The 16,457-nt window shown below is 45.5% G+C and overlaps 2 protein-coding genes and 1 pseudogene across 2 annotated transcripts; all 3 read left to right on the top strand.

The window, feature by feature from the left end:
• On the top strand, window positions 1-2,789 carry LOC117840019 (organic cation/carnitine transporter 7-like; annotated as a pseudogene).
• A 572-nt stretch (window positions 2,790-3,361) lies between these two features.
• On the top strand, window positions 3,362-7,327 carry LOC117839517 (organic cation/carnitine transporter 7). The gene is made up of 5 exons (XM_034719859.2): window positions 3,362-3,758; window positions 4,096-4,333; window positions 5,204-5,693; window positions 6,244-6,446; window positions 6,823-7,327. Exons 1-5 carry the CDS (start codon window positions 3,481-3,483, stop codon window positions 7,030-7,032), a joined length of 1,419 nt encoding a protein of 472 aa, XP_034575750.1. The 5' UTR covers window positions 3,362-3,480; the 3' UTR covers window positions 7,033-7,327.
• Window positions 7,328-12,705: 5,378 nt separating this feature from the next.
• On the top strand, window positions 12,706-13,569 carry LOC117837259 (uncharacterized). Its single transcript, XM_034716854.2, has one exon. It carries the CDS (start codon window positions 12,975-12,977, stop codon window positions 13,422-13,424), a length of 450 nt encoding a protein of 149 aa, XP_034572745.1. The 5' UTR covers window positions 12,706-12,974; the 3' UTR covers window positions 13,425-13,569.
• The last annotated feature ends 2,888 nt before the right edge of the window (window positions 13,570-16,457 follow it).

Here is a 16,457-nt window from a genome sequence, read left to right as displayed (position 1 = left end):
ATGGCTAATCAGCAGCTATCAGCAATGATGCAACAACCAATGGGGCACGCGTCGCCATCGTAGAAATTTTTTGTATTGTAGATGTGGAAAGCGACATGTGTTGCTATATTCTCTGCGCACCTGAATACTATATTGTTGTATCCCGTTCTTTAGAGTTTGTAAATTTATGGCAAACTGCTCATATTTTTTATGAACGTTGCAACTTCCTTTCTGCCCCGTTCGCCACTCTCCTGTGCTCCCGGCGCTTCGTCCTCCGCTCCGCCTCGGCCCATGGCTAGCCAAGGCGAAGCGGCGACGCAGTACACGACGGACGACGCGCACCCTCCTGCCCGTGTTCCTGGGCACCGGCAGCGTAGCGGAGGCCATGGAAACCATGCTGCTGTCCTTCGTTGGCCCGTCGGTGAAGGCCGAGTGTGTGTGTGTGCGTGTGTGTGCGTGTGTGTGTGTGGGGGGGGGGTGGTTTCCCCCCGCGGCGGAGGGCCTCGTCACCAGCGTCGTCTATCGTCTTCGTCGGGACAGTCGTGGGGGCGTGCGTGGGAGGCCTCGGTTCAGACAGATACGGCAGAAGGTAAGTTCAGAATCTGAATTTTGCGACCGCTACCGTATCTTGTTTTGTTTTCTCATTGATCATAACTGTTCGTTCCCTGTTTCGCAAGTGCAGGTTTGGTGTTCTGATCACTGCACTTGTCACTAGCATTTCTGGTTTCCTCTGCGCCTTCTCACCGAACTACCCAACCTTACTGGTTCTGCGCTTTGTCGTTGGCCTTGGGCTGGGTGCTAGCCATGTGCTCTCTGTCTGGTTCCTGGAGTTCGTTCCTGCTGAAAACAGAGGTTCATGAATGGCTGGCTTTGCTTGTTTTTGGAGCATTGGAACAATATTGGAGGCTCTACTTGCTTGGGTATTTTTGCCTTCTACCACTCCTACACCTTAAGTACTATCTGAGACATGTTTGTTCTAAGTTCATCATATCCAAGTTTGACTTCCTTGTGACGATTCTTTTCTTTGATCCTTTCCAAATTAAAAAGAATCATGTGATGCACATCCTTTTTGTTTCAGAAATATGCACAGCTTTTTGTAGCGTTCTATTAAAAACGACTGAGAAAATTGAGGTACAAGAAAGCTCTCTGGGTTAGATGAGCCCATCAAGGAGCTTAGGAACTATAAGAGAAAAGGGAGACCAGACAAAGAAAACAACAACTGATATCACAAGAGAACAATCTCAAGCTATAGAGTTAAAGACGTTATGATGATTTTATATACGAAAGGCCAAGCAAATTTGAAACGGAGACTCACATTTCAAAATATCAAAATTTTAAAGTGTAAAGGGCATAATAGCAATAATTCCGTATTTTTCTTTTTTTCCAGATAACATGTAAAGATTTTATATATTGGCTATCAAATTCATTACATGTGAATTGTATATGATTAATGCAGGCTGTCATGCCAATACTTGGATGGAGATGGTTACTTGCATTGACCTCCTCACCATATTTCATCCTGCTTATCTTCTCTTGCTTAATACCTGAATCACCAAGATACCTTTGCTCAAGAGGTAAAATAAATGAAGCTACACTCGTCTTGGAAAGAATAGCAGGAATAAATAACCAGGCTCTCCCTCCTGGCGTTCTAACCTTCCAACTCAAAAGAGAGATCTGACAACTTAGATGCTTCCGTTACAACACTTCTACTTATGCCGGAAGATGGTCTTGGAACTGATGAAAACATTAGCTCCAAATCCCACAGCACCAATAATGCATTTCAAGCTCTCTGGCCACGCGACCTGACTGTATCAACTCTTCTTCTTTGGCTAGTCAAATTTGCATGTTTCTTTGCCTATTATGGGATAATATTGCTAACTTCCAAAGTAAGCGATGGCAAGCGGATATGCACATCAGTAGGAACACATGTGGTGCAACCAAAGGACTCCAGTCTTTACATAAATGTGCTAGTGACCAGTTTTGCAGGTAACATTGTGCTGTGAAAAAATCGAATCTTTATTCTGAATGTTTTCTTCGGATTTTCAATCTCTGCGGCTCATGCACAGAATCTGAGTTAATGACATTATCACAAGCCTAGATGAGACACGCTGATTTTGCATGTTGTACATAAACAATCTTATTTTCATTTTCGTGGAAAGTGTTTATTGTTTAATTCTATGATCAGAAGTCAATACTAAAACGAGTAACGGGGAGAGAGAAAAATTGAAGGAGACATTTGGATATTGTGTCAACCCTTATCATTCCTACTTCTGCATTTGGAATTCTGAATCACTGTACATTGTACTTTTTTCTGTTTGTATACCTTATTTTTAGGAGTATTTTAATCTTACAGCTTCTAATAACATTACTTGAAAAAAAATGGTTGTAGGACTCTTGACTGCATGTAATTTTTTTCTTCCATTCAAAAGCTCTGTAATGCTATTCTCAAAAAGAAAATACTGAGGTATTTTGAGAGCTAAAGCCTTGCTTTACTTGATGACAGAGTTTCCTGCTAACCTTTTGGCGGCTCTATTGCTTGACAGAGTTGGTCGGAGAATGTCACTGGGAGGCATGATCTTATTGTACCACTTGCTGTACAGTTGGGAGAAGGTTTAGCAATCACCCTTCTGTTCTGTGCCCGCGCTTGCATAGAGGGGTGTTTCGTGGTTCTGCTAGTTTATTCCCCAGAGGTCATTTTCCAACCACCACCGAAACTGAAGTGGTACCCAATAATTGTAGAATAGCAAACCATTCATTCACCACTGCAAGAATAATTAATTTTAGGATATGTCGTTAAGCCCCTGGTGATATTCCTGTGAGCCCAGAGAAAAAAATGCTAGGAATATATGAATAATGAAGCAGATTTAAGAAAAAAAATTGTGTTATATGAGTACCATGCAATTTAGAACTAAAATTTTGAAAGATGAATGTATAGGGCAATAGACAACATGATTCTAGAATACAATAGACAACCAGTCATTCCATTCAGTATCATCTTTTTGCAGATCTACCCTACATCATGTCGCAACACAGGAGTGGGCATTGCCAATTGCATTGGCCAGGTTGGGAGCATAGTTGCTCCTCTTGTGACGGTTACATTGGTAGAGAATTGCCATCAGAAAGAAGTCGTGTTTGTGATTGACCTGCTGGTCTTTCTTGGTGGAGTGGCGTGCCGTGCACCCTCTTTCCTCTCGAGACAAAAGGGCTGAGAAATCCAGTAAAAATTTATATTCGGCCATTATGTGTATACTGGAAACAAGCACGAGCACACACGTGTTCAAAATTCACCCGAGGCCTCCACACTAGATATTTTTAACTCATTGTGAGTCCTGTCTTAAAAGAATTGCCTCCCTACACGCCATTGGCTGCATTATTTTGGCGGGTTCCCGCTGCAAGTCACCAAAGCAGGCAGCGCGCTCGCCCGCTTGTCGGTCGTCGCCGTTCACTCTCGCGCGGCTCCTCCCTGCCCCCCGGCGGCGCTCCTCCCTTGCTCTCCCCGGCATGGCGGGAGATGCGAGCGGCGCCGAGACCTACACGACAGACGAGGCGCTGTCGCGGCTCGGCTTCGGCCGGTTCCAGGCGCTCCTGCTCGGGTTCCTGGGCACCGGCTGGGTCGCGGAGGCCATGGAGGTCATGCTGCTGTCCTTCGTGGGGCCGTCCATGAAGGAGGAGTGGGGTGTCTCCGGCGCGGCAGAGGGCCTCATCACCAGCGTCGTCTTCGCCGGGATGCTCCTCGGGGCGTGCGTCGGAGGCCTTGGCTCAGATAGATACGGCAGACGGTATGTTCTGACTTCTTTGCTTCAGTTCTTCAGACTTCAGTTCAGTAGTGCTGCAAAATTCTTTCGAAGTGATAGTGGTTCTAGAAATTGGGGGAAAAGGTATTGAAATTCATGCGATTATTTCATTTTAATCTTGTTTTTGTGATCCATGGACATGTGGGATGTGGCAGAAGAAACAACCAAACAGTTACCGGTCCAACCACTCTACCGTCTGTTGTCGTTGAAACAAAGAATGAACTTGTCTATTAAATAGTAGTGGATTCCTTTTTTATAAAAAGAAAAGATTCCTGGTGATAACACGCTCTCGTCTATTTTCTATGTTCTCTTTTCTTTGCAGGGCTGGTTTTCTATTCACTGCAATCGTCAGTGGTGTACCCGGTTTACTGTGCGCATTCTCACCAAACTATGCAACATTGCTGGCTTTGCGCTTCGTCGTTGGCCTTGGCCTGGGTGCCAGCCATGTGCTCCCTACTTGGTTCCTGGAATTCGTTCCGGCTGAAAGCAGAGGTTCCTGGATTGTTGTTTTTACCTGTTTCTGGACCCTTGGAACAATATTAGAGGCTCTACTTGCTTGGGTATTTTGCTTTCCTTCACTTCAGTTATTGTCAAATTATAAGCTTGCGATCAACTTGCTTATTCTAGTTTCATTGATGTGCAGCCTCCCAGCCATAGATGTCAAAAATGGTTTTCATGTATGTGCATCAGAATGTGTGGCAAGTGACATGCCTTAGTTACATACATAATATGCATATTCTAGAGCAATTCTTCATATACTGTTGCTAGGAAGAACAGTTCAACTTTATCAGTTTATATTTTGGAGCAGTTGTAATGTTCCAAAAGCATAACTACTCAAAATCCTAAATAATCTGAATTGCCAACATTTGAAGCATCACTAAATTAGCCCATTGATTGCCATTTAATCGTTCCAGAACTACTCTCATTGAGCAGGTTCATATTTTGCAGAGATCTGCACAGAACATACTAACATGTAGGAAAATTTATAATACGCTAATGTTTTCTTTACTACTACGAAGCTGGAATTTCTAGCCAGCATAAAAATGTTGAAGGAGAGCACTAGCAACTCGAACATAGGACATTATGACAGTAGGGAGTCATTTGAAAATATGAACTGCATTTTTTGGAAAAAGAAATAAAGTGTGAATAACATTTGAGGAAAAATCCCAACATTTAGTTCCAGTCTACGAATTGACAGACATTAGCCCCATGATTCTTCTTTTTTTTTATTTCTTTCTTTGGCTGTGTGTATCCTGGTAATGCAGATGCTGGGAATATGGTTCAAGGAATTTTTATCACCTCGATGTAAAAACCTTGGATTTAATAAAATTTCCCTTATCGAAAAAAATAGTTCTATCACAGCAATAGCTTCTGGTTCTTATCAGTGTCAGCATTAGTCATATGTCACATGTGCATAATATGTGCTGCAGGCTATCATGCCAATACTTGGATGGAGATGGTTACTTGCATTGTCCTCCACGCCATGTTTCATCCTGCTTATTTTCTCTAGTGTAATACCTGAATCACCAAGATACCTTTGCTCAAGAGGTAAAATAAATGAAGCTATGCTTGTCCTGGAGAGAATAGCAAGAATGAATAACAAGGCTCTCCCTCCTGGCACTGTAACCTCTGAACCAAAAAGGATTGACGATAACTATGATCCGTCTGTTACAACAGTTCTACTGATGACAGAAGACAGACTTGACGATGACACAAGCACCAAATCCAATAGCAAAAGTATATTTAAAGCTTTTTGGTCACGTGATCTGATCAGATCAACTCTTCTTCTTTGGCTGGTCTATTTTGCAAGTTATTTTGCCTATTATGGACTAGTATATCTAATCTCTGAACTAAGCAGTGGTAGGAGTCAACCAAAGGATTCCAGCCTTTACATAAATGTGCTGGTGACCAGTTTTGCAGGTAATGTTGTGCGCTGAACAAAATTTGATGAAAATGATGAATGTTGCCTTCGGATTTTCAGTTGCTGGTGCTAGTTCGAGTTAAGATACGATCACTATCGTGGAAGAATCTTCTGATTTGCATGTTGTACATATTATACCTCTTATTTTCTTGGCAAACCATCGTTGCTCTCATCGTAATTTAGATTTAGTGTTGTGGGAGCCTGATCAATAAATTCATATCCTTGAATCAAATAGCAGATAAAGCAAACAACTAAACTGTTGCACATTTAGTAACTACAAAACATGGTTCTAGACACATTTATTTCCTGTTTTTCTATCTTATTCTGAATAATGTTTGCAACTTGCCAAAGAAAATAAAAAGGATGCGCAATTATTAATTTTATTTAAAATTGTGTTTTATGCAATGCATTATGGACAGGGGGCTGTAGGGCCCTGGAACACGTAAAAAATAAAAATTGTTGTTCTGTTAAAAAGCATTGAAATGCTACTTTTCAAGAAGAGTCCATTGGAGTACTTTAATAGCTAAAGCCTTGCTTTATTTATGGCAGAGTTTCCTGGTCTTCTTTTGGCGGCTCTACTGGTGGACAGGATTGGTCGGAAAGTGACAATGGGAGGCATGATTTTGTTGTGCTGTGCCTTTCTTGCACCTCTTGCCACACAGTTGAGAGAAGATTTATCAATCATCCTTCTCTTCTGTGCTCGCAGTTGTGTTATGGGATGTTTTGCTGTTCTACATGTTTATTCCCCTGAGGTCATTGCCAAACACCACTAACTGCTGTATATTCATATTTTCATATTAGTCTCCATTTGATATGTTCCCCAGAATACATGATATAGTATTGGTACCCACTTACCTTAACTGCAAAACAAATTTTAATATATCTAGTCAGGCCAATGGTGATATGTATTTTGATGCATAATTTTAGATGAGCTCCCATAACCACTAGTGTTATGAGGGACTTTGTCAGAAGTTACATGAATAACTAAGCAGATTTAAGCTAAAAATCGTGTAAGATGAGCATCAGACAATTTAAATCAGTATTATCAGAAAATGCATATATTGTGAAACAATGTAACTATAGAATACGATAGGTTATCTCATCCCATTTTGTGTCAAACTTGTGCAGATCTACCCTACATCTTGTCGCAACACTGGAGTTGGGTTCGCTAGTATCATTGGCCGAATTGGAAGCATTGTTGCTCCTCTCACGACAACTGCATTGCTAGAGAACCACCATCAGAAAGAAGTTGTGCTTGTGATGGATCTGGCACTCTTTCTTGCCGGAGTGGCCTGTACCCTCTTTCCTCTTGAGACCAAGGGCCGTGAAATTCATTGATATTTCAGGCTTAAAGTAATGTATATATCATCCCATCGGCAGCATTGTTACATTTCTTACACTATCAACTTTGTCAGGCTTGGCTTCAAAAAAACTTTGTCAGGATTGTATAGCCCCTGCTCTGGAGACGGACCTGCTGCCTGCATATGTAATTGTGAATGAAAATAGCCAAATCAAAGTTCCAGATTCGTGTTGGAATATGAAGCTGTACTTCCATATGTAGGCTAGTTATATCTGAACAGATTGCTGTAGCTGTATAAAATTTTGTACAGTTTATATTAATTCTATTTTATAATCGTCCGAATTTATGTTTTCTATGGCAAACATAACTAACAAACTCTTCCATTCCTGGCAACCAAACTGCCAAAAGGCTAGATAGGCCCTTACACTAAATATTACTACCGTCGTATCGGAATATTATCGTTGTTGACTTTTCCATGCAACGTTTGACCATTTGTCTTATTCAAAAATTTATTCCAAATATATGAAAAGATAAGTCATGCTTAAAAGAACTTTGATGATAAAATAAATCACAAACGAAATAAATGAATGGTCAAATGTCGTGATCAAAAGTCAACAATGGCAATTATTTTGATACGGAGGGAGTACTTTGCCTGGAGGTTTGTGCAATAGTATTGTAAGAGGGGACTATCTATTTATCTGTTGTCACTTTTCGAATCATTGGATTAATCCAATAGTTTGGAATCATCCCTCTAAGATTAAAAAAAAGTGAAATAAAATTGGAAATCTTTATTTGTCTGCTTGAAATATTTTATTTCACTGTATGAATATTTTCTTAATCCTGAATATTGCGAATTTGATATATTGTTGCTAGAAAAATCTTCACCCATGATTTTTAAAGAATATTATTTCTCTACTTGGAACGTTTTGTTTACTGTCAGAACATTTTTTAACTGCTAGAATATTGCAAATACAATAGATTTGACAAGAAATATTTCTACAGATAAATATCATTTCTCACATATGAATCTAATAACGCTCACACCTGCTAAATGGGGCTAGACCGCGCAAATGAAAGTCAAATATTCACACTAAATGGGACGACAGATTGGAAAAGCGAGGAAGTGCATTCATAACATTATTTGGCGAATTGGGGTGCAGACGTTGCTTCATATGGCACGACACAAGGATACAACATTTTAGACTTGCAAGGAAACAACCACGTATCTTCAGGAAAGATGGAGTCCAAGTCGACAACAACTCGGGCTAAATGCGGTGCCGTTGCTGATCTGGGCACGGACAATCGGCGTAGAGATCAGGTCACATCGATGCACCGCAAAACCTTGTCTATTGCAAGCGCCGCCGCAAGCATCAAATCGCCAAATCGTTCCTCCCTCCCCTGTGCATTTCGAAGTCGGCACCATCGCATCCAATGGTTAAGCACTCAAGATCCCCGTTCGACGAGGCTGCCCTCTCTCGTCGAGCCAAGGCCAGACAGGCGTGCGTCGCCGCCAAGCCGACAGAACCATCCGCTCTTGCAACTACGTCATCCTGGGCTGTGAAGCGCGCACGCGGGGCACGGCGCCATCGTCACGTTCCGAGACGCTGCTGGGCGGACCTGTCTTACGGACTGGCGGCGGTCATCGCCGAGTACGCGCTCGCGACCGACGTGTCGGACTACATGAGCTCCCGGGCGGTGTGCCGTGAGTGGCGGCGGGGCGCCGTGGACGCCCCTCGACCGCCGCTTCCTCCCGCGCCAGTGGATCATGCTCCAAGAGGCCACGCCGCCGGGCCCCGGCCGCCACCGGCGTCGCTTCCTCAACGTCTCCACCGGCCAGTGCGTCCAGACAGAGCTCCCGGAGCTCGACGGTCACCTCCTGGCCGGCACCACCACGGAGGGCCTCCTCGCCCTGGTCGACGAGTCCACCCACGTGGTCCGCCTGCTGAACCCGATCACGAGGCAGCTCGCCGAGCTCCCCTCGCTAGACACGCCGATGACCGCGGAGATCGCCAGATCAGTCTCCAAGAATTGTGGTTTCGACTACCAGTACACGGTCTCAGGCATCGGTCTCGTGGGCGACGACTCCATGGTGGCGCTCTGTCTCCGCAGCCTGCTACTCGTCGCCAAGCCCGGGGACGACTGCTGGAAGGTCTACAACCGCGCGCATTTCCACTCAGCCATGTCATTCGCGGGTCGCTTCTACTGTGTAACCGGCGGGGCCGTCATGGCGCTGGGGGTTACGGCCGTAGCTAACGAGCCGCCACGGCTGGAGGCGGTCGCCGATGTAACATTTAGGGTATGTGGGATGTACATGGACACGGTGCACCTCTTGGAGAGCGACGGGCCGGAAGCTGCTGCATGCTGCTCCGCAGCTGGAGAGCGTGGTCCAAGGACGAGAACGACGACTGGCCTGGATGAGGAAGTACCAGGTCTACCGGGTAGATCACGACGCGCACAAGATTGTGCCCGTCCGTGGCCTCGGCGGTCGCGCCGTGTTCGTCGGCAAGGTACGAGCACTGCCCGTTTCCACCGGCGTGTTCCCGTCGATACGCTCGAACACCGTCTACGGGCGCTACAAGGGAGTTGTCGCGTACAATCTCCATGACAGAAAGATAACTGAGCGTCGGAACAGAAGGGATGATGGAGTGGGCTGGACGCGACCGTGTGGTATTGGTCAGGATCTCTACTGGTATGTCTCTAGCACAAACGGCAAGAAGGTCGAAGAAATCTAAACGGGACAGACCTCATGTGGAGTAACCTGAGCTACGTTTTCAAGACAGATGATTCCAGGGGGGGTAGCAAGATGTTATGGATCGCTGCTTCGCTTACTGAAGTTACAGATTTCACCGCTGGACGATCGACTTCTAGTACCGGTCGGGGAACCGGTATCACTATAGTTCGGTAAATGCAAGGCATTTTAGTACCGGGCAGCTCAACCGATACATGCGATAGTTAGATATGCTTTTCTTTTGAAATAAGCCATGGAGAGCCCTTTAGTACCGGGTCGGGCGCTATAGGTACCTTTTAGTGCCGGTCACTAAAGGTACCTTTTAGTGCTAGGTGATCGAAAATTTGCACTTGGTACTAATTCCACGTGTTAGTACCGAATCAAAAGCCTTCCGGTACGTGGCGTGGATATTAGAGACTAGGAGAGAGCCGTTCATTGGATTATAATAATCTAGTTATTATCTGAAGGCTGCTTGTTTCAGTGTATAGATTCTAAGGAGGTTTTCATAATCTGAGCACTACCAGGATTTGGCAAATTCCTGTCGGTTCTTGTCTTTCCAGACGGTTTCCACGAAACTTGTCAGTTTTAGGCCGTCAGGAATCCGCCCGCTCTCTAGTACCGGAGTAGAAACAAACTGGGTACATGCAGCTCCCCTGGCCTCTCTATTGGCCCCCTGTTTTGTCTCTGCTTGCTCCAGCGGTTTTGGAAGCCGGGAGACGGCGACCTCGCGCTTTGGAAACTGGGAGATATTGGAGTAGTCGTAGCTAGTGATAGCCTGAATGCTTGATAGGGCGCGTCGCGTGCACGAGAGACCTCCCCGCCCACGGGCTCCGGCACCACCAGAGCTGAGCGCGACGTCGCACCGAAGGCCTACAGAGAATCGCGCACGCGCTCCGGCTTCCCGTGCGCGTGGACACACGAGTAGTAGTACATCTTGCTACGGTCATAGTACGTATCTATGAAACCTAAAAAAATCAAAACGACCTATAATTTAAAACGTAGGAAGTAGCTTCTTTGTTGCATTTTAGCAATAGGATCGTACTCATTACATAAACTCATGATTCTCTCACCTGTGGAGTAGGCACTCGGTCGGTATAGATGAGTGAGGATTGAGAACTGGGGTGGGTGGTGATTTCCCGACTTCGGGTGGGTGATGATTTTCCGAGGAAGAAATGTTTTCACTTCAAGTTGGAAACAAAAGCTACGCCGCGCCACATCCAATGAAACAAATGACGTTGAGCTCCATCATCAGCATACTCCCTTCATTCCAAATTTCAAGCGTTTTAATTTTTATAAATATATAATTTTTGTTATGTATCTAAATATATTGTATATTAAATAGAAAAACTCAAACATCTTATAATTTTGATAGCGTGCATTTAGGTGAATAGCTAAAATTAAAACAAATTATAATTTAGTATATAGAGAATAGGTTATATTTTATAACCCAAAGGTTACGAATACGATGGCCACAAGGCGAGTACCACATGTCCAATAACCCAATGCCCCGCGCTACTCAGTTTGTTCTTAAGCTTACTCGTACCATACGACAATTTTAGCCACTAAGATATTATTGCTTATAATAATATGCATTTTTCTTATTTATGTTATAAATTCCCCAATCAATCGGTTAGTTGGATGTTGCAGAAGAAAAAGGCATCGATACTGACATCCGGGCCCAAACGTAAAAGAACAGAGGTGGGGTGTGTGTGTTGTGACTTGTGAGGTTTGGGCGGGAGGAGGGGGGCCATTGGTCCTATTAGCCATAGCTAGCCTTAATGGAGAGAATGTGGACGGAGGAAAGAGGCAAAAGAGCAACCTAAGCTAAATTTTACTTCCTCAAAATTCTTTAGCAGCTAGCCCACCTGATTGTCAAATAAGGAGTGCAAATGTGGGCTCTCCTCCAAATAGAATAGAGGTGGTGAGCTGTACCGCTATTCCAAGGAATGTCGGGGGATAAGCATGGGTATGGTCACTGCGCATTACGACACTGAGGACATATAATATAGCCACGCCCGATACGAAACGTACATGCATGAAATTTGCTTTACTTTGTAATTTAGAAATGTGTATTGGTTATTTGTGTTTTATTGTAATAGCACCTGCGTCCCATAAATATAGCTACGTTTATGTTTATCCTAAGTCAAACATTTTGAACTTTGAATATGAATATCAAAAAAGTCATGAAAAATGATAACACAAAAATGATGCTCATATTTAACACGGAACCATCATAAAATGTAACCTTTTCTATTCAAAATAATTTATTTTTAGAGATGTTGTTGGTCAAAATTAATAATGCTTGACTAAGGGTAAAGTTAAACATTGCTTATATTCTGGGACAGATGAAGTAATATTTTATTTTGTGTATGTCTCATTTCATACTTTAACTTCTATATTGAATATTTTTAGTGGAAAGCCCTTATTTTAAATTTTATTATATTATGACACTTTCGGTATATTGACAACATTTGTGCTCCCGTAATATATTTTCAGTCCTATGAAAATTTAGAGTGCACACCTAATGCAAAAATTCTAGATCCCACGCTTTCATTCCCCCAACTGCATCTACACGAGCACGTGCGCATCAGCTCTTGAATTCCCAGGTCACGTATGTGGAAATATAGGTATCTCAAGCCACGTATACAAGTCAAAAACATGAAACGAAAAAAAATCGAGTTTCAAATTCAGAGTCAGCAAGATAGAGTACACTCCACTTCACGTGCCACGTCACACTCTGGTTTTGACCCTCACTCTTCATCTAGAAGGCGAGCTAGAGAAGGGGGGGAAAAAAAACCGCGCGAGCCGCCGTAGCGCCAAGTCTGTCTTGCCGGTGCCTGGGGATCCCACGACGCCGATGGGCGGTGGTGGTGGGCGCGCGTACCCAGCTGAGAGCTGAGACAGCCCACAGCTTTGCCAAGCGAGACCCGCAGTTTTCCCTGCCCCAGCGGCGCGCGCGCCGGTGGCCGTCACGTCGTCTCCTCCCAGTTCCCGGTCCTCACCACCTAACCGCGCGCGGGTCCCCGATCCCCACCACCAAAGATATATAGGATGGCGGGTGCGCTCACCAGAATCGCTAAAAACTCGAAACCACTCCATCATTTGTTTTTTGCACAAAAGCTCCGCACCTAATAATTCTCCCAAGCAACATCTGCCATCATAGCTCGCACGGCACTCCGGCTGTGCTTGGTGTCCAGTCTACAGTGTCCTCCGGCAGCGGCAGGCGTCTGGTGTGGTGGTGGCCTGGTGGGGATGAGCCGAGGGGGCAGGCTGCGGTGGCTGTGGCGGGCGCCGGCGCGGGCGCTGGGGCGGGCGCGGGACCTGTACGTGCGTGGCCTGACGGGGTGCGCGCGCTACATCCCCTCCGACGCCGCGTTCGGGTACCCGGTGTTCGTGCCGGCCGCGGCGCCGCTGTCCAGGAGCCGCAGCGCCGGCGGCTCCGAGGCGGGCGACGAGGACCTCCAGGAGCTGGTGCGCGCCGCGTCGCAGAGGCGCGTGGAGCAGCGCCGCGCCGAGCTGCGGGCCGTGGCGCGGAGCCAGAGCATGGCCGCCGCGCTCTCCATGGCGCGGATCGACGAGGACGCGCCCTGCGACTTCGGCGGCGGCGACGGCGGCGGTCCCGGCAGCGCGTTGTACGCGAGGAGCCAGAGCTGCGCCGGGAGGAGGGCCCGCGGGCACCGTAAGGTGGTGGCCTTGGTCTGATGTGACCGTGGCCGAGCTGCTGGGTGGCTGCTGCCCAGCCGCCGTCAGTGCACAGCGCGCGCGGTCGTGTCATGCACTGTCTTTGGTGCCAAGTGTGATCATGTCAATACTCAGAATTTGGATATTTTCCCTGTTTTCTTTCCCAGCCTGTCGAGTGTGCAAGCGTCTCGCTTCGTTTCGGCGTTGGATTGCTCCGGAACCTCATGCACTAGCAGCATTTTCACTTGTTCGCTTTTGGGCTTTTTGGAATCATTTGCCGCGGTCGCTTTCTACCCAAAAAACAATTCCCTCATACTCCTCACCTCACAAAGGATCCACCTGACAAGTCGGGAGAGGTTGGAAAGTGTTGGAAAGAGGAGAAAACATCACTTTTTAGAAAATGACTCTGCCATTTCCCCCTCTCTTTTTTCACCGCTGAACCATCTACCCGCCTGCCGTACCCACAGCAGAAATCCATCTCCCGAACGAGGCATCAGGTTTGTGTTCCCTTCTTTGGAGTTTCCAAAAGAATGCCTCAATTTGAAAAAGGAATGCATGATTACCTCCTCGTACACTTGCCAAGCTTGCATAGGACTGATTGCCACCGAGATCACGCGCAAGTTTGCACTTGCCAGAAGCTGCCTGCACCCGAGATCACATTAGCCGGCAATTAGCACCTGACGCGTGATTGCTTCTTCCAATTTTCCAACGTCGCCCGAGGGGTCGACGCCGGTCGAGGTGCCGCAGGCTGTCGTAACCACGCCGCTCGAGGGTGTGTCGTCGCCATCTCCCATCGAGGAGCCGCAGGCCTTCGTCATCACATCAGGCAACGCCGCCGCTCGATGGGATCGTCGCCGCCGAGGATTCGCTGTAGTCTGTCACCGCGCTGCTCGAGGAGGTCATCGTCGTCGATGTTGTGACGACTATTCCTCGGCAGTGCCACTGCCACCCCCATGAGTTCATGATCGCGTTCCACCCGCGCACCCATACAGTGGCTGCGCAGCAACTCCCACTGGCTCGATCTAGATCGTGCGACGCCACAAGGTTTTCGACGACACGAGCGCCGCCTTTATAGAGATCACCATCGAGGCCGCCAGTTTTGAGCCGCACCAGCGTCATCCCCGTCAGCGCGTTGCAAATGCGGCATCGCCGTCGCCACGACTTGCTACGGTGGCTGCGCAGCAAGGTTTCCACGACACAAGTGCTGCCTCGATCGATCACCACCCAGCCTTGGCCAGGAGTTCCACCACAACACAAAATCCGCGCATCATCGATTACGGTGGTTATCCGGTTCTACTTTTGTGCTGCCTTTACCATGTTATTTTAGCATAGGTTCCAACTGCGTTGCATTTCAGTTGGTTCTGAGTGATGCGTTGCGCATTCTTCCCTATAATTTGGTATTAACTACCAACCCTGCTCGTGCTGAACATGGACGTCATACATGACAAATTTGGTTCCAACTGCAGATTTATTGCATTGTATTTTTTTAATAATAGCATCCAATCGTAACTCCTGATAGATTGTCTCCCTTGGTGATTGATTTCTCTTTTGGTGCACAGTTTTCTGTAAATAATCTGCGTGGCCTTTTTATTTTCTATCATGTAAGAAACCTCCCAGGGTTGTAATCTCCTGCTTTATCAACAGAAATGGTGAACAGTCTGTGTCTTTCGTTGAAAAAAAAAAGAGTCCAGTCGCGGACGTAAAGAGACTGGGAGAAGAGTTTGGGTTGACACATTTACTATTGTAGATCATCATGGAATTGGACATCTTGATCTTGCAGAAAGTAGCAGTTAAAAGGATGAGAAACGTGCAAAAGCAAGGGAGAATTACCGTAGTAGGAAGGCCTAAGGCAAAACGACCAACACGTTACATGTCCCATCATACGGCACGTATGACATGTTATTGGCTCCTGTAAACGTGTTCGTAATTTATTTAACAGCAAACTTATAGTTCACAATCATGTGCATGTGTTGACGCTCGCTATTGGCACAGTTTTACCCCTATTTATCTTCAATAATGATATGAATTTAATACCTAAATTATTGATTACATTTAATAAACCGGTCATTTTCACATGTACAACATATTTTGTAGGATGTTCTGTTTTTTCAAGGAATTGGACCTAAAAGTATTTTTTTGATAAAACAATGAACGAGTATCGAACCAGACGAAGACGGAGGCCAACAGGCCTAGGAAGGGCTAGGCCGATCGGCCTAGAGGAGCCCAGGCCGATAGGCCTAGGATCTTCTGAAGCCTTCCGACGCCCATCTTTGACAAGCAATCCTTCGAGATGACTTAAGGGCTAAGTTTGTAAAGATACGGGAAGGATCACTTCGGGATCGAAGAGGAATCAAAGAAGATTGTCACACCCGGCTTTAAAGGCAAAACCAGATGAATAAATTACATGTGTTCCAGGATCAAGTTTCACACATGCAACGACTTCAGTAAACACCATAGACAGTGCCAAAACATAAAGAGAGTATTAAATTTATTACATGACCGAAAGTTTTTAATTCGAATAGCAAAATGAGTCTTTATTCTAGCAGCGAAACTCCAACAATGACGACGACTCCAAAGGCAGTTGACTGGTGGCACACATGCGCCTAGAACTCTTCTAAGTCTTCAGAAAGCTCCTCAAACTTGACTTGGTTTGAGCAGCAATTTTATTAAGGATGAATACACTTATGGTTGGTACTCAGTAAGCGTGGGGAATATGTAGTGTAGGCTATGCAATATTAGGCTAGGGTTTAATAGTATTTCAAAATTTTAATTGGTTGGTCAAATTTTATTAGCATTTACTAAGTATAATTTTATACCAACCACATTAAGCATGAATATAAATAAATATAACCGCAATAAATAACAACAATTTCATTCGAATTCTGATAGATTAATCATGTGAGGGTCCAGGACGCTCTTGAGCATAAGCATGACTATTATAAAAGTTTTATACTCTGCAGAGGTTGTACACTTCACCACAAGTCGTGTAAAAGTTCAAAAGAACTTTAGACCCAACCATGTTGTGCTGGCCAAGCACTCATCACACTACCGAGG

The sequence above is a fragment of the Setaria viridis genome, chromosome 9 (genome assembly GCF_005286985.2).
Source record: "Setaria viridis chromosome 9, Setaria_viridis_v4.0, whole genome shotgun sequence".
In the NCBI taxonomy this organism is placed as follows: Eukaryota; Viridiplantae; Streptophyta; class Magnoliopsida; order Poales; family Poaceae; genus Setaria; species Setaria viridis.
The sequence above is the reverse complement of the archived record's forward strand: the minus strand, read 5'-3'. Positions and strand labels throughout refer to the sequence as shown.

What these genes read in the sequence shown, in the direction of transcription:
- LOC117837259 (XM_034716854.2), top strand. Translation starts at nt 12,975, where the DNA reads ATGAGCCGAGGGGGCAGGCTGCGGTGGCTGTGGCGGGCGCCGGCGCGG.
- LOC117839517 (XM_034719859.2), top strand. Translation starts at nt 3,481, where the DNA reads ATGGCGGGAGATGCGAGCGGCGCCGAGACCTACACGACAGACGAGGCG. An exon ending in TAGAGGCTCTACTTGCTTGG is followed by an intron (nt 4,334 to 5,203) that starts GTATTTTGCTTT and finishes TATGTGCTGCAG; the next exon opens with GCTATCATGCCAATACTTGG. An exon ending in TACATGTTTATTCCCCTGAG is followed by an intron (nt 6,447 to 6,822) that starts GTCATTGCCAAA and finishes AAACTTGTGCAG; the next exon opens with ATCTACCCTACATCTTGTCG.